The sequence below is a fragment of the Salmo trutta genome, chromosome 1 (assembly GCF_901001165.1).
Source record: "Salmo trutta chromosome 1, fSalTru1.1, whole genome shotgun sequence".
In the NCBI taxonomy this organism is placed as follows: Eukaryota; Metazoa; Chordata; class Actinopteri; order Salmoniformes; family Salmonidae; genus Salmo; species Salmo trutta.
This window is the reverse complement of record NC_042957.1, coordinates 66432936-66457907: the sequence shown is the minus strand read 5'-3', so window position 1 is coordinate 66457907 and position 24972 is coordinate 66432936. Positions and strand designations below refer to the sequence as shown.

At 42.6% G+C, this 24972-nt stretch overlaps 1 protein-coding gene across 1 annotated transcript in view; it reads right to left on the bottom strand.

Moving 5' to 3' along the window:
• The window catches only part of LOC115205664 (serine/threonine-protein kinase LMTK2), a 48059-nt gene that overhangs the window by 20988 nt on the left and 2099 nt on the right, over window positions 1–24972 (bottom strand). The window contains exons 2-4 of the mRNA XM_029771866.1: window positions 5249–5382; window positions 4218–4371; window positions 1142–1218 (exon numbers count right to left, since the gene is read on the bottom strand). Coding sequence (XP_029627726.1) covers window positions 1142–1218; window positions 4218–4371; window positions 5249–5382 — 365 coding nt within the window. The remainder of the gene's footprint in view (window positions 1–1141; window positions 1219–4217; window positions 4372–5248; window positions 5383–24972) is intronic.

Sequence of the window (24972 nt, the reverse complement as noted above, 5' to 3'; positions counted from 1 at the left end):
TGGGGGTGTAGCTAGGGGATGGATGTAGCTAGGGGATGATGTAGCTAGGGGATGGATGTAGCTAGGGGATGGATGTAGCTAGGGGATGGATGTAGCTAGGGGATGGATGTAGCTAGGGGATGGATGTAGCTAGGGGATGGGTGTAGCTAGGGGATGGGTGTAGCTAGGGGATGGGTGTAGCTAGGGGATGGGTGTAGCTAGGGGATGGGTGTAGCTAGGGGATGGGTGTAGCTAGGGGATGGGTGTAGCTAGGGGATGGGGTGTAGCTAGGGGATGGGGGTGTAGCTAGGGGATGGGGGTGTAGCTAGGGGATGGATGTAGCTAGGGGATGGGTGTAGCTAGGGGATGGGGGTGTAGCTAGGGGATGGATGTAGCTAGGGGATGGGGGTGTAGCTAGGGGATGGATGTAGCTAGGGGATGGATGTAGCTAGGGGATGGATGTAGCTAGGGGATGGATGTAGCTAGGGGATGGATGTAGCTAGGGGATGGATGTAGCTAGGGGATGGATGTAGCTAGGGGATGGGTGTAGCTAGGGGATGGGTGTAGCTAGGGGATGGGTGTAGCTAGGGGATGGGTGTAGCTAGGGGAGGGTGTAGCTAGGGGAGGGTGTAGCTAGGAGATGTAGCTACAGGATGGGGGTGTAGCTACGGGATGGGGGGGTGTAGCTACGGGATGGGGGGTGTAGCTACAGGATGAAGCTATGGGATGGGGGTGTAGCTAGGGGATGGGGGTGTAGCTAGGAGGTGTAGCGACGGGATGAAGCTACAGGATGGGGGGGTGTAGCTACGGCATGGGGGGGGGGGGTAGCTACAGGATGGGTCAAGGCCAGGGGAGCCATGGAGAGACAGCAGAGGAATCACAACATAGAATACTGCCAGGTGGTGAAGGACCAGAGGCTGAGGGGCTACTCTGCTCATATTTACCATGTTATATCATTAAAGATGAGCTTCAACTGTGACTAAGTGAGCAGCTGTCTGCTTTTATTACGTACACCAAAATTCAACCCCGGGTGAAATACTCGCTCCCTGTCACACACACTGTACAGGCTACTGGAGAGAACTGACTAAAGCGTCTGGAGTAGGGTTGGAATTTTGGGAAAGTTAACAGAATTTTGCAACCTTCTCAGGAAGAAATGTCTTACCTTGCCAAACCAGCCGTTCCCAATCTCCTGGATGTAGCTGAGACTGTGACGGACCACCTGAGAGCCAGTGGAACCCACTGCGGTGGCCAACAAAAAAAAAACCCAGAGTTAGTGTTTGTGATCTGCAGGTATGTCGTAGTACACAGCATTCTGGTCCCAGACCAAACCATGGTGACACAATGGCACCTGTTTGTTTTTTCTAGGCTGTTGCATGAAATCAAATGTTCATCTGTATTGTTTTTCCTCTCTGAAGAGATGCAGCCAGGGCATGAGTTCAATCAATACAGAATACTGGAACAGTTGTGTTGTCAGTTATCTAAACACAGAAGCAGGATTCTATTCAGATGCTCAGGCCAGGATATGTTCTGGCTGTATTTACTCATGGCAAAACAACAGTAGTGTTACACATTATGGATACCCAAGAAAAAGGTACAGGAGTGTTTAAACAAAAGCTTCATACATAAAGATGTTAATCTAGTTCCTTCCCATACAGTGAGGGAAAAAAGTATGCAAGGGTTACCCACACAATCAGGTCAACAAACCTTGTTCAGGGGACTTAACATCAAAAGTATTCAGAGCTTTAAAGTGAAACTAATTTGGTCGCATATGCGACAAACTATTTTTTTGTGCGGCCAGAGATGTTATTTTGGGAGCACTGTGCGACTAGGAAAAGATCTCCCAGATAATAATTGTTGTAGCCTAATGATAAGGGTTCGCTGTACCGTTGTTTCCGAGTACCCTAGAGAAAACAATCTGATTTGATAGCGTCATGGTTGCACCATTACTACAGCAAAAAACTGCTTGCTTGTAGCCCAACAATGTCAAAAGATCTGACCGATATTACCGCCTAAACATTTCTATCTTCCTATAGCGGGAACCACATTTTACATTCAAACCATACCATTGTAAAACTATTCACTAACAATTTGTTTATACTTTGTTCAGTCATGTCACCTCATTGGCTAGCTAGCTAACAACCTGGTAACTTTAAAAAAAAATGTTTTATTTAACTAGGCAAGTCAGTTATGAACAAATTCTTATTTACAATGACGGTCTACACCGGCCAAACCTGAACGACGCTGGGCCAATTGTGCGCCACCCTATGGGACTCCCAATCACTGCCGGATGTGATACAGCCTGGATTCGATCCAGGGACTGTAGTGATGCCTGAGATGCAGTGCCTCAGACCGCTGCGCCACTCAGGAGCCCTACCAGTATATCCAAACATTTTGTGGCACAGAAAGAAAGGAAAAGGGATAGCTTCTTCAGGAGATCAATGATCATACCAATGAATGAATGACAGATCTCTTGCATCATCGCAAATGGGCCATTTTTAAAGAGACAGTGTACAATTAAATGTACTGGTTTTACACAACGTAGAAAAAACGAATTATTCTACAAATGACTTTGTAATTTCAATGACAGGTATTCATCAACATTTTAGCTTTTAGAATAAACTAATGTCTTTACAGTGTAGGCTGTAAATATAGACTGTATCTCAATCAATTTAAAAAATCTTATTTTCTGGTGCTCCTAAATTTAATGTGGTGCTTCCTAACGTTTTTGAGTTGAGAGGGCCACTGCTACCAATAAAATTTTTTTTTAATTTAGAGCGTCGAATGTATTACGGGCCAGGAAGTAGAATATAAACCCTCGGCCTATATGCACCTCAGACAGATTTGGTCCTATCCTGTCTTCATATGAATCAGTGGGGGTACTCTTAGAGACTAAAATAATCTGGCTAAGCATTTGAGTAAATCCTTTACAATAGTACATGATAAAATTACAAGGATTTGACCTACTCCCCAGACAGAAACAGTATTTGTGCAATAATGCAGTCATGTTTTTGCATCAGTTGTGGACCTAATCTTGATCTCAGCGGGCTGAACATTTTCTTTTTCAAAGGGCCCCTATGATAATCAGCCTGGCACTCCTTTAAATGGAGTGATCACATCTAGCCATCAAATTAAGTCACAAATCCATAATAAGTACAAAGACATAAGCCCTGGCCCTATGCAATGAACCGAAAGCGAATGATGCGCTCTCACAACATCGTGTGTGCCTGATACAACAGCATCCGGGAGTGTTTGGAGACTAGCACCTGTCCACTACCCAAGGGGGAGCTACTGAGAATGTAGCATAGCCCTGTTATGCAATTTCTGACTGGCACAGCTCAAAGGCTATCACACTGCATACGAGAAACAGAAAAAAGACTCCTACTAAGAGAATGACATAAATATGGCTGATGGAGGCCATAAAAAAGTTTAGCTTTTATGTCTACTTCAAAGGAGCATGTGACGATGTTTACAGACTATAAACCCACTATAATGTCACTGGCTGGAAGCAGGGCTGACATACTGCTTCAGTAGAACCAGAGGTCTTGATCATGTGAGGAGAGAGTAGTAAACCCAGGGATATAGGCTGCCAGATCATTAGATGTGTTGTTGTCCCTAGGCAGTGCATGACAGTGTCCCAATTAAAGTATAAAAAAAGCAGGCAGGTTGGCATTTATTGGGATGACTCATGTACCCAAGGCAGCTCCGCAGGGTGGTCACTAGCTTGCACAGCCACAAAGTCATAAAATGTTATTAACCCTAACCACACAGCAAACCTTATGCCTAACCGTAACCTTAAATTACAACCAAAAAGCACATTTTAGTTTTTATACATTTTTACTCTGCGTCTGGTACATCTAGCGGAAACTGCTCTACTCTGCCTCCAGGACAAGACTCATCCCAATCAACCTGTAAAAAGCAGAGGAGAAAGTCCAAAGGGAATGATGACGGTATCAACTCCAGCTGACTGATACAGTATGCCTGCTGGGTCACATTCATTCCGGCATGTGACAGAAAACATTTGAAAAAGTTTCGCAACGGGAAATAAAAAGGTTGCATTTCTTATGTGCATTTCCAGGAAGTCCCTTCCTGTTTCAGTTGTATTTGTGCCTAATAAAAACAACCCTGGATACTGTATGCCAAGTTATGGCAAAGGGTCAGGATAAAAAAAATCTTGGTCCTATGTGTAGTGTGCTGGTAGGACTATGCATCTAAAGAAAGTAAGGGTGTCTGACCCTGACCTGAGATGCGGGGGGGTGTCTCCAGGTGGGGGGGTCCAGGCAGGGCCACAGGGGGCACTGCCAGGGTGTACACCTCAGCAGGGGACTGCATGGAGGGTGTGTCTTCAGCTGGAGGGGTGAAGTCAATCTCATCCTCAAAATTGTCCTCAAACTCCTGAAAAACACAATAGTACAACGGTGTTCACCAAACACAGGGATCCCACTTCTGACACCAGTGTAAGTTATAATTGTATGTGTGTTACATATGGATGAGGCAGAGCGAGATGAGTCAAATTAACATGTTTAATCCTTGAACTTGACCAAAAAGAATTATCATATTAGCATTTTTTTTGCGCATCATGTTCACATCATCTGAGTGACTAACATTTATTTGAGATACTTTTGAATTACTTGGACATGTGACAAAAATGCTAATATCAGTCCCATGACTTGAATGGGATTTGGATTTATGCTACAAATGCTAAAACGTTAGCATTTGGAAACAGTGCCAGGGAAACTAAACCAAAGCATGGATTTACTTTGTCATACTTTGACCATAGACTGCTTAGGAAACCAATGTCCTTTTTTAATTTGGGTGAACTATCCCTTTAACTCATTACATTAATCAGAGCCAATATCTCAAAGCAAGGGTTCTAAAATCCTGGGTCATGGCAGGTAGCCTAGTGGTTAGAGCGTTGGAACAACCAGTAACCGAAAGGTTGCTGGATCGAATCCCCGAGCTGACAAGGTAAAAATCTGACGTTCTGCCTGTGAACCAAACAAGGCAGTTAATCCACTGTTCCCCGGTAGGCCATTATTGTAAATAAGAATTTGTTCTTAACTGACTTGCCTAGTTAAATAAAGGTCTAATTTAAAATAATAATTTAATTCAGTGGCCTACAGAGTACTGCAAGTCAGGTCTGTGTAAATTAGGCCACCAACCAATACCATGACTTTATTCAGCTTCCCTTTGGAGCAAATTAGATATGCACAGAATGTCCTGACATTGACTTAAGCCTACTACGTGTTGTTGTCAGGTGCCTGAGTCTCACCTTGAAATTGACCTCCCGCTCCTTGCAGCAAGTCACACAGTTCACCAGCAGGGTTACCAGGGCCAGCAGGGCAGTCAGTGACACAACCACAGAGAGGTGTAGAGAGACAGACGGCTGGCCACCTGCAGTCTCCCCTGAAAACAGACAGGTCAAAGAATATTAGTTATGCCATACAGCGTTGTGCTGAGCAGCTCAAAAGTTCAAGCTGTATCAAGAACAAGTATTGTACATGCCACTGGGACAGTGAACAGTGTTATGCAGCGCTGCAAGCACAGATATGCCTCTATTTGATAGGCTAGTGTTCCTCGCCAGTAATGGACATGAACAAAAAAAGCTAAATATACATTCAATTGTGATGACTGGTATTCATATAGGCCTAGGTGTTTCCTTATGATGATCATATCCTGTTTCTGGTGTCACGTTCTACAACTCAGAGGCCAGAACAAGCTGAGGCTTGAGAGGTCCATTTCTCTTTTACCATTTCATTGCCATCTTGAACCCTCCCCCACTCACACTCCTTCCCATTAGTACATCAACTGCCTGACAGGGTCCACACAGGGCAGTAAAACGTGTTGGATGCTGGAGATGCTGGGCCAGCAGTTCAGATGTCAAGTGTGCTGACAAGATCCTCTCTCCACCCCCTCACCATTCTGTCACCACAGCCCTATCAACAGAGGCTGGACAGACTGACCCCATCACCACCACCACCACCACCACCATCCTCCTCCTCCCAAAAATACATGTTTACACAGCAAACCACTCACAATCGACTACGGACACTCCAACTCATTCATCCCTGCTACACTTCATCTAGGCCAGATACAGATCTGCACTATCATATAAGAAGTGTTTACAATCTCAGTAACCAGTACCACACCAGCATGATAGTTAAAGGTTAAATTTAAAAAATGATTTAAATGTAAATGTTTTAAATGTAACCTTTATTTAACTAGGGAAGTCAATTAAGAACAAATTCTTATTTACAATGGAGGGCCTACCCGGGACAAACCCGGACGACGCTGGGCCAATTGTGCGCTGCCCTATGGGACTCCCAATCACGGTGGGATGTGATACCGACTGGATTCGAACCAGGGACTGTAGTGACGCCTCTAGCACTGAGATGCAGTGCCTTAGACAGCTGCGCCACTCGAGAGCCCAGATACAGGCCTAGATATAGGTTAATGATCCTATATCAGTAATCTGATTCTCCACACATTCTATCTGGAATACAGGCTACCCTCTGACTGACTGACTGACTGCTGCCCCAGCCCTGTGTCAGATACTCCTGTCTCACTGCATGTCAATATCCTGAAGTGGCTTCATCATCTCCTCATCACCTACCTGTCATGATGATATAGCACTATATACACAGGACAGGTGAAAGCAATATGGAGGATGCCTACTGGGTATTTTGCCTTCACCTCTCCGGTCCTTTTACATCAGCAGATTGAGGAAATTAGATGAGGAAGGGAACATAAGAGTCCACTTTTGACAATGGATAGCCTATGCACTTAGTTTAGGTAGGATGGTCATAGTTCTGTGTTTAACTACACACTACTATTTTAAATGAAGTGAGCCCTAGAGCTTTAATAAGCCAGAGGAAATAGCCTGGGAGAGCTGGCCAACAGAAACCCTAGTAGCGTCACTGTGGTCAAACAACTGGTGCTGCCGTACACAGAGCACTCAATCAGGTCAGTCAGACTCATCAGTGCAGCGCCTTGGGGAGCATTAGATATGATTCAATGTGTCAGCCATAATTTTAGGTTCACTTCACCGCGCTGCAACTGATACTCCAGTAGGCTTAGCTATAGGCTACCAGCACTAGCAGCAGCCAGTCACTGTGGAAACCAATACATACCCTCTCCATCTATCGGCACCAACAGTAGCCTTTTCAAAAGGAAGAATTACAACCAATTAAGACTAGCCTGCTAAAATAAGTGATTTCCAAGATAGGCCGAACCCACAACTACTGAATGTCTTATGTTGACAGAGAGTGTTGTCGTAGTAGTAGAGCATCTCCACGTAAAGGACCCATGAGCACCAACATGTGAAGTTCTTAGGAGAATGTCAAATTGGGTGTCAAATGAACGCTAAGAGTCTATATTTCTGAGATATTAAGGCATATATAAATTGTTTGAACCATTTTCCATCCTAAAAATTTGGAATAAGCAAAGGCTTTGGTTTCTGTGCAAGAAGATGGAAAATGGGTCTTAAGACAACATCTACCAGAAGTCTTAAAAAGGTAATAGAAATACAACTAAACACAATCATTAAAGACCCCTGCCAACTAATATTAACACATTTAGTTTGACAAATTATTTTCCTTCTTTAAGTTTGAGAAACATTGCCTTGTAATTTTGTTACAAAAAACCTACATAGCTTTACAATATTTTCAAATGTCTCTCTCTCATGAGGATAATGAAAGTTTGCAGAAGTAACAAGTAAAAGGTAAACCTACCAATTCGTTAGTGTTTTACTTATATCAAGTTTGGTTATTCATTATTAACTTCTCTAGGCTTGGGGGCGCTATTTTCATGTCCGGATGAAATGTGTGCCCAAAGTAAACTGCCTGCTGCTCAGGCCCGGAAGCTAGGATATGCATATAATTTGTAGATTTGGATAGAAAAGTTTCTAAAACTGTTTGAATAATGTCTGAGTATAACAGAACTGATTTGGCAGGTAAAACCCCGAGCACAATCCATCCAGGGATTTTTTTTTTAGGTCAATCTGTTTTCCATTAGTTTTCTATGGTAAGCCCATTTTAATAGAAATATGCTTGCAGTTCCTTTAGCTTCCACTAGATGTCAACTGTCTTTAGAAATTGGTTGATGTTTTTCTTTAGAGAAATGAAGAAGTACGGCAGTTCAGAACAAGGGTCCAGCCGAGTGCACTCTAATGTTTTGATGCGCGTGACCTGGAACGTGCTTTCTTTATTTTCCTCCGGTATTGAACACAGTTTATCCCGTCTTAAATTTAATCGATTATTTACGTTAAAAAATACCTAAAGTTGTATTAGGAAAGTTGTTTGAAATGTTTGGATCAAGATTACAGGCAATTTAAGATATTTTGTAGTCATGTTGCGCGAGTTGGAACCAGTGATTTTTTTAATCAAACGCGCCAAATAAATTTACATTTTGGAGATATAACGACGGAATTAATCGAACAAAAGGACCATTTGTTATGTTTATGGGACATATTGGAGTGCCAACAGAAGAAGTTCTTCAAAGGTAAGGCATGAATTAAATCGTTATTTCTGACTTTTGTGTCGCGCCTAGTGGGTTGAAATCTGTTTTTCATGTTTTGGTATGCTGGGCGCTGTCCTCAGATTATCGCATGGTTTGCTTTCGCCGTAAAGCCTTTTTGAAATCTGACAGGGTGGCTAGATTAACAAGAAGTTCAGCTTTAATTTGGTGTATTGCACTTGTGAATGTATGAAAGTTAAATCTTTTTTATATATATTTGTTTATTTGGCGCTCTGCCATTTCACCGGATGTTGTCAAATCGATCCCGTTAACTTCTTTGGCAACGGGGGGCAGTATTGAGTAGCTTGGATGAATAAGGTGCCCAGAGTAAACTGCCTGCTACTCAGGCCCAGAAGCTAGAATATGCATATAATTAGTAGATTTGGATAGAAAACAATAAAGTTTCCAAAACTGTTAAAATAATGTCTGTGAGTATAACAGAACTCATATGGCAGGCAAAAACCTGAGAGAAAAAAAACGACTTCCTGGTTGGATTTAAGTGATTGCATATCCAATATACTGTGTCTATGGGGTCAGATTGCACTTCCTAAGGCTTCCACTAGATGTCAACAGTCTTTAGAACGTTGTTTCAGGCCTCTACTGTGAAAGGGGAGCGAATAAGAGCTGTTTGAACCAGGGGTCTGGCTGAAAGCCTTGAGTTGTTTATCGCGCGAGCGCCGTTCCCTTTCCTTTCTCAAGGCAAAGGAATTGTCCAGTTGGAATATTATTGAAGATTTATGATAAAACATCCTAAAGATTGATTATATACATCATTTGATATGTTTCTACGAATTATAATGGAACTTTTTTTACTTTTCGTCTGGACTTGTGAGCGCGCCTTGTGCATTTAGATTACTGGAATAAACGCGCAAACAAAAAGGAGGTATTTGGACATAAAGATTTACTTTATCGAACAAAACTAACATTTGTCGTCTAACATGGAGACCTGGGAGTGCCATCAAAGTGCCATCAGATGAAGATCAAAGGTAAGTGATTAATTTTAACGCTATTTCTGACTTTTGTGACACCTCTCCTTGGTTGGAAAATGGCTGTATGGTTTTCTGTGGCTAGGCGCAGACCTAACATAATCGCATGGTGTGCTTTAACCGTAAAGCCTTTTTGAAATCAGACACTGTGGCTGGATTAACAAGAAGTTTATCTTCAAAATGGTGTATAATACTTGTATGTATGAGGAATTTTAATTATGATATTTCTGTTGTTTGAATTTGGCGCCCTGCAATTTCACTGAGGGGTTAACGGGATTTGAGCCCAAAAAAAGTTTAGTTATTAAAATTCCTAATTCTGGTACCAAATCGCTAACGTAATTACCGAAATATCAGTAACAGAATTACCGCAATTCGATTGGCTACAATGGGAAATCAGTAGTCACAAACCAGTTGGGTCACCTGCCTTACACTGGCATACTGTTATGTTCAGCTCATATGGTCACCTGCAACTGTCCTCCTTTCAACTGGAATACTGTTATGTTCAGCTCATAGCAGTTCTGAAAAGTCTGCACAACCCCTCCCTCTACCGCTCTTACTGATATCTACCACCTACCCAGTTTCCATTTACTGTAACAAGCATCCTCACCCACTGAGCACCGACCGACACCGGACGTCGAAAAGTAGTTGAAATTTGGTCAGTTCGCCCTGACCGGACCAAATCTAAACCAATCATAGATGTCTATGTTTCACAAGTTTGGACAGTACAGAACTGTACCGAGCTAAAAACTCTGATCTCTACTGTGATGTCCAAACTTGTGAAACAGACGTCTGATTGGTTCAGATTTGGTTCAGATTTGGTCTGGATCAACCAAATGGTGTTGTTTGGGGACGGAGTTCATTACAATAGCCAATGTGTAGAATAACACCCAAATACATATTTCTACCTTTGTGTACCTATCAACCATGAAGAGAATGAAATCCATAATTATGCATTTCTGTATACTACAGATCAGGGACCCATGATGTAATTCCTATACTGTAATTCAATTACTAGATGTAAATCTACTTCTTCAATAACCAATATGCATGTTTTCAAACTCAAGGTGTCATGTCATAGCTGACACCCCAGTCTTTCTGCAGACGTCTTTGAATCTAAATTCTGATCAGATATTTAACAGGGTTTTGGACAATGTGGTCGCATAAAAAAACTGGACGTTTTACCGTAATTGTTACCAAACTTTGCATCCGCACAGCTTTTGCAGTGTTTTTTTAAATGCTCTGTGTAAAATTGTTCAAAGTAGTCCTTGTGCATAGAGTTGTATGGTTTGTTAAACTTTGAACTCAATGGTTTTTGTTCGAAGTGAAAAATCTGAGTCAACGCATAATTCAGTTACCATGTAATTGCCCAGTAGGCTACAGGCATGTGTTAAGGGCACCTTGTATCAATGCAAGTAGACTAAACCACAGGCAAAACAGAAACATGCAAACACTGGGCGTGAGTTGTATGCAAATCAGTGTTTGTTTACTGTGTCCTTCCACTCTGAAGCGACTGTGTAAGCTTATTTGTCAAACAGTCTGGAAGTGAAGCCTTTTATAATGAACAGAAATTAAAATGCAACATGTGGAGAGTTGGTCCCATGTTTAATGAGCTGAAATAAGAGCCCATAAATGTTTCAAGAGAACAAAAAGCTTATTTCTCAAAAAATGTGTTTACATACGTTAGTAAGCATTTCTTCTTAGCCAAGATAATCCATCCAACAGGTGTGGCATATCAAGAAACTGATTTAACAGCATGATCATTACACAGGTGCACCTTGTACTGGGGCGATAAAATGCCACTAACATTTGCAGTTGTCACAACACAATGCCACAGATGACTCAAGTTGAGGGAGCTTGCAATTGGCATGCCGACTGCAGGAATGTCCACCAGAACTATTTCCCGAGAATTGAATATGAATTTCTACCATAAGCCGCTTCCAATGTTGTTTTAGGGAATTTGGCAGTAAATCCAACCTTTCTCACAACAGCAGGCCACATAACCCCACACCAGCACAGGACCTCCACATCCGGCTTCTTTAACTGCAGGATCATCTGAAACCAGCCATCCGGACAGCTGATGAAACTGAGTTTGCACAACCGAAGAACTTCTGCACAAATGGTCAGAAACCGTCTCAAGGAAGCTCATCTGCGTGCTCGTTGTCCTCACCATGGTGTTCACTTCACTGCAGTTCGGAGTCGTAAACAACTTCACTGGGAAAATGCTCACCTTCGATAGCCACTGGCACGCTGGAGAAGGGTGCTCTTCACAGATGAAACCCGGTTTCAGCTATACTGGGCAGATGGCAGACAGCGTGTATGGTGTCATGTGGGCGAGTGGTTTGATGATATCAACGTTGTGAACAGAGTGCCCCATGGTGGGGTTATGTTATGGGCAGGCATAAGCTACGGACAATGAACACAATTGCATTTTATCGATGGCAATTTGAATGCACAGAGATCCCGTGACAAGATCCTGAGGCCCATTGCCGTGCTATTCATCCGCCACCATTACCTCATGTTTCAGCATGATAATGAACGACCCCATGTCGCAAGGACTGTACACAATTCCTGGAGCTGAAAATGTCCCAGTTCTTCCATGGCCTGCATTGATCAGACATGTCACCCATTGAGCATGTTCCAGTTCCTGACAATATCCAGCAAATTCACACAGCCATTGAAGAGGAGTGGGCCAACATTCCAAAGGCCACAATCAACAACCTGATCAACTAACTATGCAAAGCAGATGTGTCGCGCTGCATGAGGCAAATGGTGGTCACACCAGATACGGACTCTGTATTCCCAGTCATGTGAAATCCATAGATTATGGCCTAATAAATTGATTTCAATTGACCGATTTCCTTAACTGAACTTTACCTCAGTAAAATCTTTGAAATTGTTGAATGTTGCCTTTATATTTTTGTTCAGTATACAGTGCTAATAGAAATGACATAACTTCACTTCTAGTACATGTGTAATCTTGTTTACTACACTTTCATTTACAATTGAAATCACATGAAAAAGCAAAGGCATCTCAGTTACAAAGCCATTGACAATAGATTGGTTTAAGCTTCAGATTAATCTTGTTGTGTTTTGCCGGCACGCCAGTTGGAGAACCACTGTAGTTGTGAATGACAGAGGCGGAGGCAGTGGTCAGGTACCAATCCGATCTACAGATGCTGTCTTGAGTGGCTTCCTTTCCTTCTGCATGTGACAAGGACATTGAGTGAGCCACAGACTATTGATGTCACCTAGTCATAAACCTCCTGGGCAGTGTCTATTGAGAATTTCCTCTCAGATCTAGCATGGCATGAGCCTGGCACAGGAAGCTAGTAGCTCTAGCAGTGCACGAGTGCACGCAGGCCTATCAACAAACACAGCCTCTTCCTATCTAACCTCACCTTTATAGGTCACAGAAACAAGAGGTGACACTCCGGTCCGAACCCCAGTGGTCCCACCGGAGTTGAGAGTCGTAGCTACATACAAAATAGCTTACAGAAGAACACCACTCTGTCGGTCAGTGACAGTGATTTTCCACACTGCACAAAACAACTGAATGTGTCTTATATAATCCACAGAGAGAAAGACACATTTGTGGTACAGTGCTAAAAGACAGCCACGCAGTGAAACATTTATGAATGGTGAATAAAAGATTCAGGGGCCTGCCATCCAAACAGTGGTCCTGGTGATGTTGCTCTACATCTACATACATCCTGAGTATAGGTCAACAACAAGTGTTTCCCCCACCTGACAAATACCGTTTGTAGGCTAGTCAGTGCAGTGAAGTGAGAGGAAAAGGTGTAGCCTAGCTGCCAGGGCTGGAGGAGAAGGGTGCTGCAGAAGAGAGGTTTGTTCTGGAGAATCTGTAAAAGGCAATGCTGACCTTTTCTTAGCCTTGTCCCAGATCTGTTTGCGTTATCATGTCAACTCCAGTGGCATGATAGCACAAACAGATCTGGGACCAGACTACGCATTGCGTGCGCAAAATCAGAGTGACTAGAATTGATGAATGGTGAGAAAGATCAACCAAACAAAGCTGAACTCTTTTAGACTGTTTCTTGCTATTTAATTTGAGTCATTAACCTTTGGAAACACCAGAATTTGACTGCCTCACTCAAGAACGTCATCAAGGTTCTCTGACAGTAACCATAGTCCGTTTTCTAGTCTGACGGAAGCCACTCCTCACTAAAAGGCACATGACAGGCCGCTTGGAGTTTGCCAAAAGGCACCTAAAAGGACTCTGACCATAAAAACAAGATTATCTGGTCTGATGAAACCAAGATTGAACTCGTTGGCTTGAATGACAAGCGTCACATCTGGAGGACACGTGGAACCATCCCTACGGTGAAGCATGGTGGTGGCAGCATCATGCTGTAGGGATGTTTTCAGCAGCAGGGACAGAAAAGATGAACAAAGCAAAGTACAGAGATCCTTGATGAAAACCTGCTCCAGAGCGCTCAGGACCTCAGACTAGGGCGAAGGTTCACCTAACAGGACAAGGAACCTTAGTACATTGCCAAGACAATGCAGGAGTGGCTTCAGGACAAATCTCTGAATGTCCTTGAGTGCCCAGCCAGAGCCCGGACTTGAACCCGATCTAACATCTCTGGAGAGACCTGAAAATATCTGAGCAGTGACCATCCTCATGCGACCATGTGACCATCCCCCTGACAGAGCTTGAGAGGATCTGCAGAGAGTATCTGCAGAGAGTAAATGGGAGAAACTCCACAAATACAGGTGTGCCAAGCTTGTAGCATCACACCCAAGACGACTCGAGGCTGTAATCACTGCCAAAGGTGCTTCAACAAAGTACAGAGTAAAGGATCTGAATACTTAGGTGTGTTATTATATATATATACATACACACACATATACCAACATTTCAAAAAAATTGTGTTTTCTTTGTCATTATGGGGTATTGTGTGTAGATGGGGGGGGGGCAGGACAATTTAATCAATTTTAGAATAAGGCTGTAACATTAAAAGAATGTGGAGAAAGTCAAGGGGTCTGAATTCCCCTTTAAAACACCACGTTGGCTAATGATAAACCAGAACAAAAACAGTTGTTTAATATGTCAAGGAATGTTTCAAACTATTTTCTCCTTCCTGGTTTACAGTCTAACCAATCAGAGTCAGGGGCCTACACCTTGACTTAAGGTTCAAAGTGTGATTACATTATTGGAAGCCCAAGTACGGCTTGTTAAATATTAGCCCATAAAATGTCTTCCCCCATGTCTAATCCACTATCGCAAAATCCTTACGGTGAGCATGTTTGGTGTGGTGTGTCACCCACAAACTACAGCCAGTCAGTGCAACCACCCACATACGCTTTAGGGGGTTCCAGGCCATGTATGTCTCCCTGGCCTGCTGTACGCGTGTGATGACAGAGAAGCAGAGAGAGCGCCCAGGCAGTGCTACACTGGCAGCAGCGTAGGGATCAGCTCTCCCTCCGTTAGCCTTAGAGTCATGGGTTTATATTATGACTTGGCAGCGCCGCAAAATTATTCAACTGCTTCTCAGTAGGGCCCGTAGTCCCGTACGCAGGGAGCTGCCAGATCTTATTTCGGTTCCCTGCATGTTTTAGTGATCTTTGTTCACACAGAGGGGCTGACCCATTTTCACAGGGGGCATATCTCCAATGCACTCAGTCCCTACAGCTGATGACGCAACATGATTTGGGTTCCTGCACTAAAGAGGATGGTTTTGTCTGCTTTAGGCCTACATCGCAATCAGTCTATGGTGAAGTAGCCCAACCCAACTATTGTCATGTGACATACTGCACAACAAGGCAATGCATCAAACCACTTACTTGGTTAGTGTGACCACCAGACCATGCATGATGTTAACCTAGGCCATTTCCCATTTAGATCAGATTTACTTCACAACAAATGACATCTCCCTTGATGACAGGTCCCCTGCTCTCCCGATGTCATCATGGTACAAGTATGATCATTTGTTTAAAAGGAGTGCACCACATCCTAATAACCTCCATTATAACATCAAGACTAAATAGGACCATACATTATGCACATTTATGTTTTAGGCTCAATCTCAATCTATTTGCCTGTATGCGTACTATTTGTACTGCATAGACAATATGGAAAGGCTATACCTAAATAATTACAAAAGACTAGTGAAATGAAGACTGACACCTGTTGCCATATCGGGCTGGGTGGTGTACCGTATTTTACTATATACCAGTCCTGCTACACGGACCGGTTTGGGTTTTTACTTTATCTTCTATAAAAGTGTTTCAATGTTTGGTTTGTTAAATGTGATACACTACTCTCCCTTGTGTAACGTCTACTTGAGTCGTCTCTCTCCGCTCCCCATCTCCCTCTCTACATGCCGCTTTCTACAGAGACCTAGCCCCACCCCGATGTTGATGATAACAATGCTGTTTTTCCACTTTGCTTCTTAATATAAATCCACAAGTGTTATACAATTATACTACTAGTTTGTTTTTATTGTCTGCAAACAGCTAGTTTGTTTTTTCTTAGCAAGTTGCGGCTAAATCTTGTTAGCCACTAATGCTAATCATTAGCTAGCTAATAAATGAATCTGAGTCAGAGCAAACATAGCTAGCTAATACAGCCTGATACCAGTGATGGTGTAGGCCTACTAAATAAAATTTTCATTGGCGAAGCATGAATATGTTAGCTACATGTAGCCAAAGGTTATAGGGTCCGTTAGGAAACACTAACAAACACTTTGGTTCCTACCCTGTCACAATAACTCTTGGCTTTTTCATTAGTTGTCATGTCAAACAATGCTTTATTCAAAGTGCCTACTATTGTATTGTAACTATAGAATTAGAATAACCATTCAATTTCTAACAGTTCACCCAAATGTTTTGATCTAAATCCTAAGTCAAATCGCAACTGCAATATTTGGTTACAAATTTGGCCTAGATTTGTTGCCCATATCGTGCAGCCCTACATAGCAGTGTGGAAATGATCGCAAATGAGTGCAGGAAATGCAGAAATGTATGAAAAATATTTGGGGTTGAAGTTTCATTGAACAGTATAAAATAATCAGAATGGAGAAAGCCTCATTGAAATCACTTAGAATGTATGTGTTGTCACCCTTGGGTCTCACTACTCAAAGCAAATTTAGAACTTTTATTTCTCAAAAACAATAAAATACCGTCAAATACAATACTAAAATTGAAAAATAGTGATATTTTGGCCATATCCCCCAGCCCTATTGGCCATCAATGAGAGGCCGGTGTGTTGCACAGAGAAATTGGTGGGGTGATCCTCTCCCAACTAGATACACAGAAGCATGACTCAGTGTAGGTGGGGCTTCTCTATGTACAATTTCACTGGTGCAAAACAGACCTAGCCAACTCCCATTAAAGAAAGAAAACATTTGCTGTCAATGTGTGTAAGTCTGCTCTGGCATCATGCCAAAGAAACATGCATGTAACATGTAGGCTATGGCATGACAACGATTGCAATCACATGGTTGGCTACAGCACATAACCTGCCAGCCAAGCTAAAAACATTGTTATTGTGTCAATGTATAAAAAATGAATACACCACTTTAAAGGTGTAGCTTTGTAAAGCTGTTCAGTGTTGTGCAGGGACCATAACAATAGCTCTTAAAATGTAGCCTACTCTGGTCACCCCATGTAATTGGTTGTAAACTGAAGTGAAATTTAAGCATCTCTCAATTTTAAACGCCTGTGACATAGTAGCAGTTGAGCAAAGCCTGACTAAAACCCCAGGCGTAGCTCCAAAAACATTGGTGAGTAGAGGATAATTGTAAAGGCAGCTGTAGGATCCCCCTAGCGCCCCAGGTTATCTACGGGCAGTAAATCAGTGCTCAGTGGGGTGGAAGGCCATGGCCAGCACGGCCACAGTCCTAGGCCTACAGGGAGACCATTTCTGATTGTGATAGAGCAGGGAGGGGCAAAAGGCATCCCACCTTTTTGTATGCCTGTGGATCCCCCCCCAAAAAAACTCTCTCTCACACACATTCAAAAGTTTGGGCTCACTTAGAAATGTCCTTGTTTTTGAAAGAAAAGCAAATTTTTTGTCCATTAAAATAACATCAAACTAATCAGAAATACAGTGTAGACATTGTTAATGTTGTAAATGACTATTGTAGCTGGAAACGGCAGATTTTTTATGGAATATCAACATAGGCGTACAGAGGCCACCATCACTCCTGTGTTCCAATGGCACGTTGTGTTATCTACTCCAGGTTAATAATTTTAAAAGGCTATTTGATCATTAGAAAATCCTTTTGCAATTACGTTAGCACAGCTGAAAACTGTTGTCCTGATTACAGAAGCAATTATGGGGAAGCGTTAGCCTAGTGCTTAGAGCGTTGGACTAGTAACCGGAAGGTTGCAAGATCGAATCCCCGAGCTGACAAGGTAAAAAAAACTGTTGTTCTGCTCCCGAACAAGGCAGTTAACCACTGTTTCTAGGCCGTCATTGAAAATAAGAATTTGTTCTTAACTGATAAAGGTCAAAATAAAACTGGCCTTCTTTAGACTAGTTGAGTATCTGGAGCATCAGCATTTGTGGTTCGATTACAGGCTCAAAATGGCCTGAAACAAAGAACTTTCTTCTGAAACTCATCAGTCTATTCTTGTTCTGAGAAATGAAGGCTATCCCATGCAAAAAATTACCAAGAAACTGAAATGTTAGTTCTCTCTCTGCTGTCAAGAGGGGCACAGTTGAAATGTTTTGCTCACAAGTTCTGTTGTCTGTTGTCTCTATGTAGTGTTGCATCTCTTGTTGTGATGTGTGTTTTGGCCTATATTTTTATTTTATTTTTAATCCCAGCCCCCGTCCCCGCAGGAGGCCTTTTGTTGAATTTGTTCTTAACTGACTTGCCTAGTTAAAGGTTAAATTAAAATAAAAAAAGGGGTGGGTACAGATTCTCTGGCATGGTGTGCTGGGTAGTCCGGTCTGTTGAATAGCCATGAACGGTATAGGCTTGGGCAATAATCCCTTCAAACCGTATCCCGGGGTATTTTGAAATAACGACGGATATGACTTTCAATACTGCTTCGGGTGGGCTGCGGGGGTGCGTGTTACGCCACCGCTTATAACGAAGGTAAGTATAACTATAATAAATCTAAGATGTGTCAAATAAATTATATCCAGCTCAGGGTAGAGATCTTCACGGATCCACCTGTACCCAAATTATCTCGTCTCCATCCTCTCTGCTTCACTCCCTCACAGAACGGCCCCTCCCTCACCTGCTAGAGCGGCACCTCTCTCCCCCCCCTCGCACTTAATCAACTCCAGTTAATAAAGTAGCTTTGAAAAAAAAAGAAAATACTTTTCTGCTGCATCCCTCACCTCAGAACTGATCGAACCGGGTCTGACCAGTCTATAAGAAACAGATCTAGTTGTCCATGGATTTATTCGGAATGGGTCTCAATATTTAAAATATATTTATGCATATCAGGTTCGGGTGGGAAAGCCCCAGGTCCATTTTGGAATGGGTCCAACTTTTTGGAGCTGTGAAGACCTCTAGCTCAGGGCTCCAGCTATGCATTTGATTTGCTAATTGGCTAACTAAGTGTCTAGATCAAGCTTCTTGGTTACAGCAGAGACATTCAATCCCCTCGTGGAACAAGATCAATGTTGCTTAAATTGTTTTGTGCAAACCATAGGAGTTCATTTTAGCAGTTTTCTTGTCTCCATCAGTAAAACCAATGCTGCACCCAATATTGCTCCACATCTTACTGTACGTTGTGTGGTGAACTGTAATAAAACTAAAACAACGTAATAAAACTAAAACAAGGTGAATGATTCACCTGTGCTGATAATGGAATGTTTGAGGTTACATATTAACCTACATGGGCATCACTAGAATGCAACGCACACACCATTCACCTTTCCCCATATTGCTACTCATAGCCTAGCCATTGTCAGTGAATCCAGTGCTTTAGGAAAGCACAATGCAAGGTTTAAAAGGGAGGCTATTCTTCTGCTCTCCCCTGTGTGGTTGTTTATCACGTCCATACCACTCTCACTCAGTTATGTCATAAATGCACAAGCAGTGCTAATGCATATTGTGCTGCTACATAGCAAGCACTGTACCGTTGAATTCTTACATCACCAAGTGAATTGTGTGAATTCTTTACAACAATGGACATGACCAATATGTCATCACAACACATTGTTAGACCTAACGGTTGTTGAAATGACAATAGTTTAGCCTATTTATTAGGGCTGCACGCTTTGGACAAAATCTGTAACTGTGATTTTTTGGGCCAGATTTTGCATTCATGAATCACAACTTTCAAACGCTTGTGTGAATACTTGGTAATTTCACCAGGCATGGTTAAAACAAGTGTCAAGGTAAAGGACATTACTTCTAAAATTAGGTCATATGAATCAATGAATACATACTGTGCTAACTGAATACAAAACCAAATGAAACAAATCTCAGAAAATATTGGATTATTACACCTACATATTAACATACATTTTTAACATGATCATCAACATGTAGTGTGCTATAAGCGCATCACTTAAAGAATAACATTATGAGTTCCTATTTCACCATTATGAGTTCTTAAATAACCTAAGTTAATTATTTATTCAGGCAGCCATAGGGTGCAAATGGAATAGGAAGTGTAGCTCAGTTGGTAGAGCATGGTGTTTGCAACACCAGGGTTGTGGGTTCGATTCCCACGGGGGGCCAGCACAGAAAAAAAAAAAAATTATGAAATGTATGCATTCACTACTGTAAGTCGCTCTGGATAAGAGCGTCTGCTAAATGACGTAAATGTAAATGTAATGATAAGTAGGCTCAATCGTTATTCTGATTTAAATTATAAGTCAAAGTGCCTTAACGTCTTATGGATACGTGGGAGGGTAGCGTCCCACTTGGCCAACATCCAGTGAAATTGCAGAGCGCAAAATTCCAAAATACTAAATTCAAATATTTAACATTCTTGAAAATATGTGTTATACATAAAAATAAAGCTTAACTTGTTGTTAATCCAGCCGCCGTGTCAGATTTCAAAAAGGATTTTGTTCGATAAACGTTGATTGACTTGTTTGGATAAGTTCCTTGGTAACGTTTGGGATTCATTTTGTATGCATTTTGAAGGAGGGAAACCGAGTGAATTATTGACTGAAGCGCGCCAGCTAAACTGAGTTTTTATGGATATAAAGAAGGACTTTTTCGAACAAAAGGACCATTTATAATGTAACTGGGACCTTTTGGAGTGCCAACAGAAGAAATGCCTCTTTGCTTGACTTCATGGGAAAAATCAGCCAAGACCTCAGAAAAAAAAAAATTGTAGACCTGTACAAGTCTGGATCATCCTTGGGAGCAATTTCCAAACGCCTGAAGGTACCACGTTCATCTGTACTAACAATAGTACACAAGTATAAACACCATGGGACCATGCAGCCGTTACACAGCTCTGGAAGGAAACGCGTTCTGTCTCCTAATAGATGAACATACTTTTGTATGAAAAGTGCAAATCAATCCCAGAACAACAGCAAAGGACCTCGTGAAGATGCTGGAGGAAACAGGTACAAAAGTATCTATATCCACAGTAAAACGAGTCCTATATCAACACAACCTGAAAGGCCGCTCAGCAAGGAAGAAGCCACTGCTCCAAAACCCCCATTAAAAAGCCAGACTACAGTTTGCAACTGCACATGGGGACAAAGATCGTACTTCTTGGAGAAATGTCCTCTGGTCTGATGAAGAAAAAAAAATAGAACTGTTTGGCCATAATGACCATCGTTATGTTTGGAGGAAAAAGGGAGAGGCTTGCAAGCCGAAGAACACCATCCCAAATGGGAAGCACGGGGGTGGCAGCATCATGTTGTGGGGGTGCTGTGCTGCAGGAGGGACTGGTACACTTCACAAAATAGATGGCATCATGAGGACGGAAAATTATGTGGATATATTGAAGCAACATCTCAAGACATCAGTCAGGAAGTTAAAGCTTGGTTGCAAATGGGTCTTCCAAATGGACAATGACCCCAAGCATACTTCCAAAGTTGTGGCAAAATGGCTTAAGGACAACAAAGTCAAGGTATAGGGTGGCCATCACAAAGGATGGGCATCACAAAGCCCTGACCTCAATCCCATAGAAAATTTGTGGGCAGTGTGTGCGAGCAAGGAGGCCTGGAAACCTGACTCAGTTACACCAGCTCTGTCAGGAGGAATGGGCCGAAATTCACCCAACGTATTGTGGGAAGCTTGTGGAAGGCTACCCGAAACGTTTGACCCAAGTTAAACAATTTAAAGGCAATGCTACCAAATACTAATTGAGTGTACGTAAACTTCGGACCCACTGGGAATGTGATGAAAGAAATAAAAGCTGAAAGAAATAATTCTCTCTACTATTATCCTGACATTACACATTCTTAAAATAAAGCGGTGATCCTAACTGACCTAAGACAGGGAATTTATACGAGGATTAAATGTCAGGAATTGTGAAAAACTGAGTTTAAATGTATTTGGCTAAGGTGTATGTAATCTTCAGACTTCAACTGTACATTTGAGGTGCTGATACTCTGCTCCGCTGAGCTCCTGCCCAAGTCAAACACTGGTAATGACACAGACTCTGCTCGTTCATCAGTCTATAGATCCCATAACAATGACCTCAGCCTTTACAGTGCATTCGGAAAGTATTCAAATACCTTGACTTTTTACACATTTTGTTACGTTACAGCCTTATTCTAAAATTAATTAAATTGTTTTTTTCCTTAAATCAATCTACACACAATAACCCATAATGACAAAGCAAAAACAGTTTTATAGAAATGCTTACAAATGCATTAAAAATAAACTTTAATATCACATTTACATACTCGGTACTTTCTTGAAGCATATTTGGCAGCGATAACAGCCTTGAGTATGACACTACAAGCTTGGCACACCTGTATTGTACACTGATTCGGCGCCGGACAAGATTGCTGACGTTTTACGTGTTCCTAACCAATTGTGTTTTTTGTTCATAACTTATTTTTACTTATTTTGTACATAATTTTGCTGCTACCGTCTCTTACGATCGAAAAGAACATCTGGACATCAGAACAGCGATTAAGCACCACGAACTGGCAGAAGCTTCTTTTTTTTTTCATTAACGAGTCCGACGTGAAAGACATACTGCTTTCCCGGGAACAGGCCCAAATCCCCGTAATTTGCGTGAAGAGACGGTGGAGAAAAATCGGGCTGCCTTCTGAGAATTTGTAGGCGATCTAATAAACCCCCCGCCTTCCAATCTACTAGCTAACGTGCAATCATTGGAAAATAAAAATCGACCGACCTACATGGAAGATTAAACTACCAAAGGGACATTAACTGTAATATCTTATGCTTCACGGAGTCATGGCTGAACAACAACATTATCAACATACAGCTGGCCGGTTATACACTGTATTGGCAGGATAGAACAGCGTTGTCTGGTGAGACGGGGGGGGGGGGGACCATGCATATTTGTAAACAACAGCTGGTGCACGATATCTAAGGAAGTCTCAAGGTTGTGCTCGCCTGAGGTAGAATATCTCATAAGCTGTAGACCACACTACTTACCTAGAGAGTTTATCTGCATTTTTCGTAGCTGTCTACATACCACCACAGACCGATGCAGACACTAAGACCATACTCAATGAGCTGTATTCCGCCAAAAGCAAACAGGAAAACGCTCATCCAGAGGCGCCGCTCCTAGTGGCCAGGGAATTTCATGCAGGGAAACTTAAATCCGTTTTAAACTCTAGACCACCTTTACTCCACACAGAGATGTGTACAAAGGTCTCCCTCGCCCTCCATTTAGCAAATGTGACCATAATTATATCCTCCTGATTCCTGCTTACAAGCTAAAATTAAAGCAGGAAGCACCAGTGACTCAGTCAATAAAAAAAAAAAAACATCAGATGAAGCAGATGCTAAGCTACAGGACTGTTTTGCTAGCACAGATTGGAATATGTTCTGGGATTCTTCCGATGGCATTGAGGAGTACACCACAGCAGTCACAGGCTTAATCAATAAGTGCATCGATGACGTCGTCCCCACAGTGACGGCACGTACATACCCCAACCAGAAGCCATGAATTACAGGCAACATCAGGACTGAGCTAAAGGGTAGAGCTGTCGCTTTCAAGAAGCGGGACTCTAACCCGGACGATTATAAGAAATCCCACTATCACCTCAGACGAAGCATCAAACAGGCAAAGTGTCAATACATGACTACGATCGAATCGCACTACACCAGCGCCGAAGGCTCATCGGATGTGACAAGGCTTGCAAACCATTACAGACTACAAAAGGGAAGCACAGCCGAGAGATGCCCAGTGACACGAGCATACCAAACAAGCTAAACTGGTGTGATCACGATCTGCGCAACCAATATGAGTAAGACCTTTAAACAGGTCAACATTCACAAGGCCGCAGGGCCAGACGGATTACCAGGATGTGTACTGCGAGCATGCAGTGACCAATTAGCAAGTGTCTTCACTGATATTTTCAACCTGTCCCTGTCCGAGTCTAATACCAACATGTTTTAAGCAGACCACCATAGTCCCTGTGCCCAAAAACACTTAAGGTAACCTGCCTAAATGACTACTGACCCGTAGCACTCATGTCAGTAGCCATGAAGTACTTTGAAAGGCTGGTCATGGCTCACATCAACACCATTATCCCAGAAACCCTAGACCCACTACAATTTGCATAACGCCCTAACAGATCCACAGATGACGCAATCTCTGTTGCACTCCACACAGCCCTCTCCCAGCTGGACAAAAGGAACACCTATGTGAGAATTCTATTCATTGACTACAGCTTAGCGTTCAACACCATAGTGCCCTCAAAGCTCATCAATAAGCTAAGGACAAAACACCTCCCTCTGCAACTGGATCCTGGACTTCCTGACGAGCTGCCCCAAGGTGGTAAGGGTGGGTAACAACGTCCACCACGCTGATCCTCAACACAGGTGCATCCTCAGTCCCCTTCTGTACTCCCTGTTCACTAATGACTGCATGGCCAGGCACAACTCCAACACCATCATTAAGTTTGCCGATGAGCGGTAGGCCTGATCACCGACAACAACGAGACAGCCTATAGGGAGGAGGTCAGAGACCTGGCCATGTGGTGCCAGGACAACAACCTCTCCTTCAAAGTGTACTCAGCGCATGTGACTAACAAAATTTAATTTGGGGAGTTTCTCCCATTCTTCGCTGCAGATCCTCTCAAGCTCTGTCCGCTTGGATGGGGAGCGTTGCTGCAAAGCTATTTTCTGGTCTCTCCAGAGATATCGGGTTCAAGTCCGGGCTCAGGCTGGGCCAATCAAGGACATTCAGAGACTTGTCCCGAATCCACTCCTGCATTGTCTTGTCTGTTTGCTTAGGGTCGTTGTCCTGTTGGAAGGTGAATGTTCACCCCAGTCTGAGGTCCTGAGCGCTCTGGAGCAGGTTTTCATCAAGGATCGCTGTACTTTTCTCCATTCATCTTTGCCTCGATCCTGACTCCCAGTCCCTGCCACTGAAAAACATCCCCACAGTATGA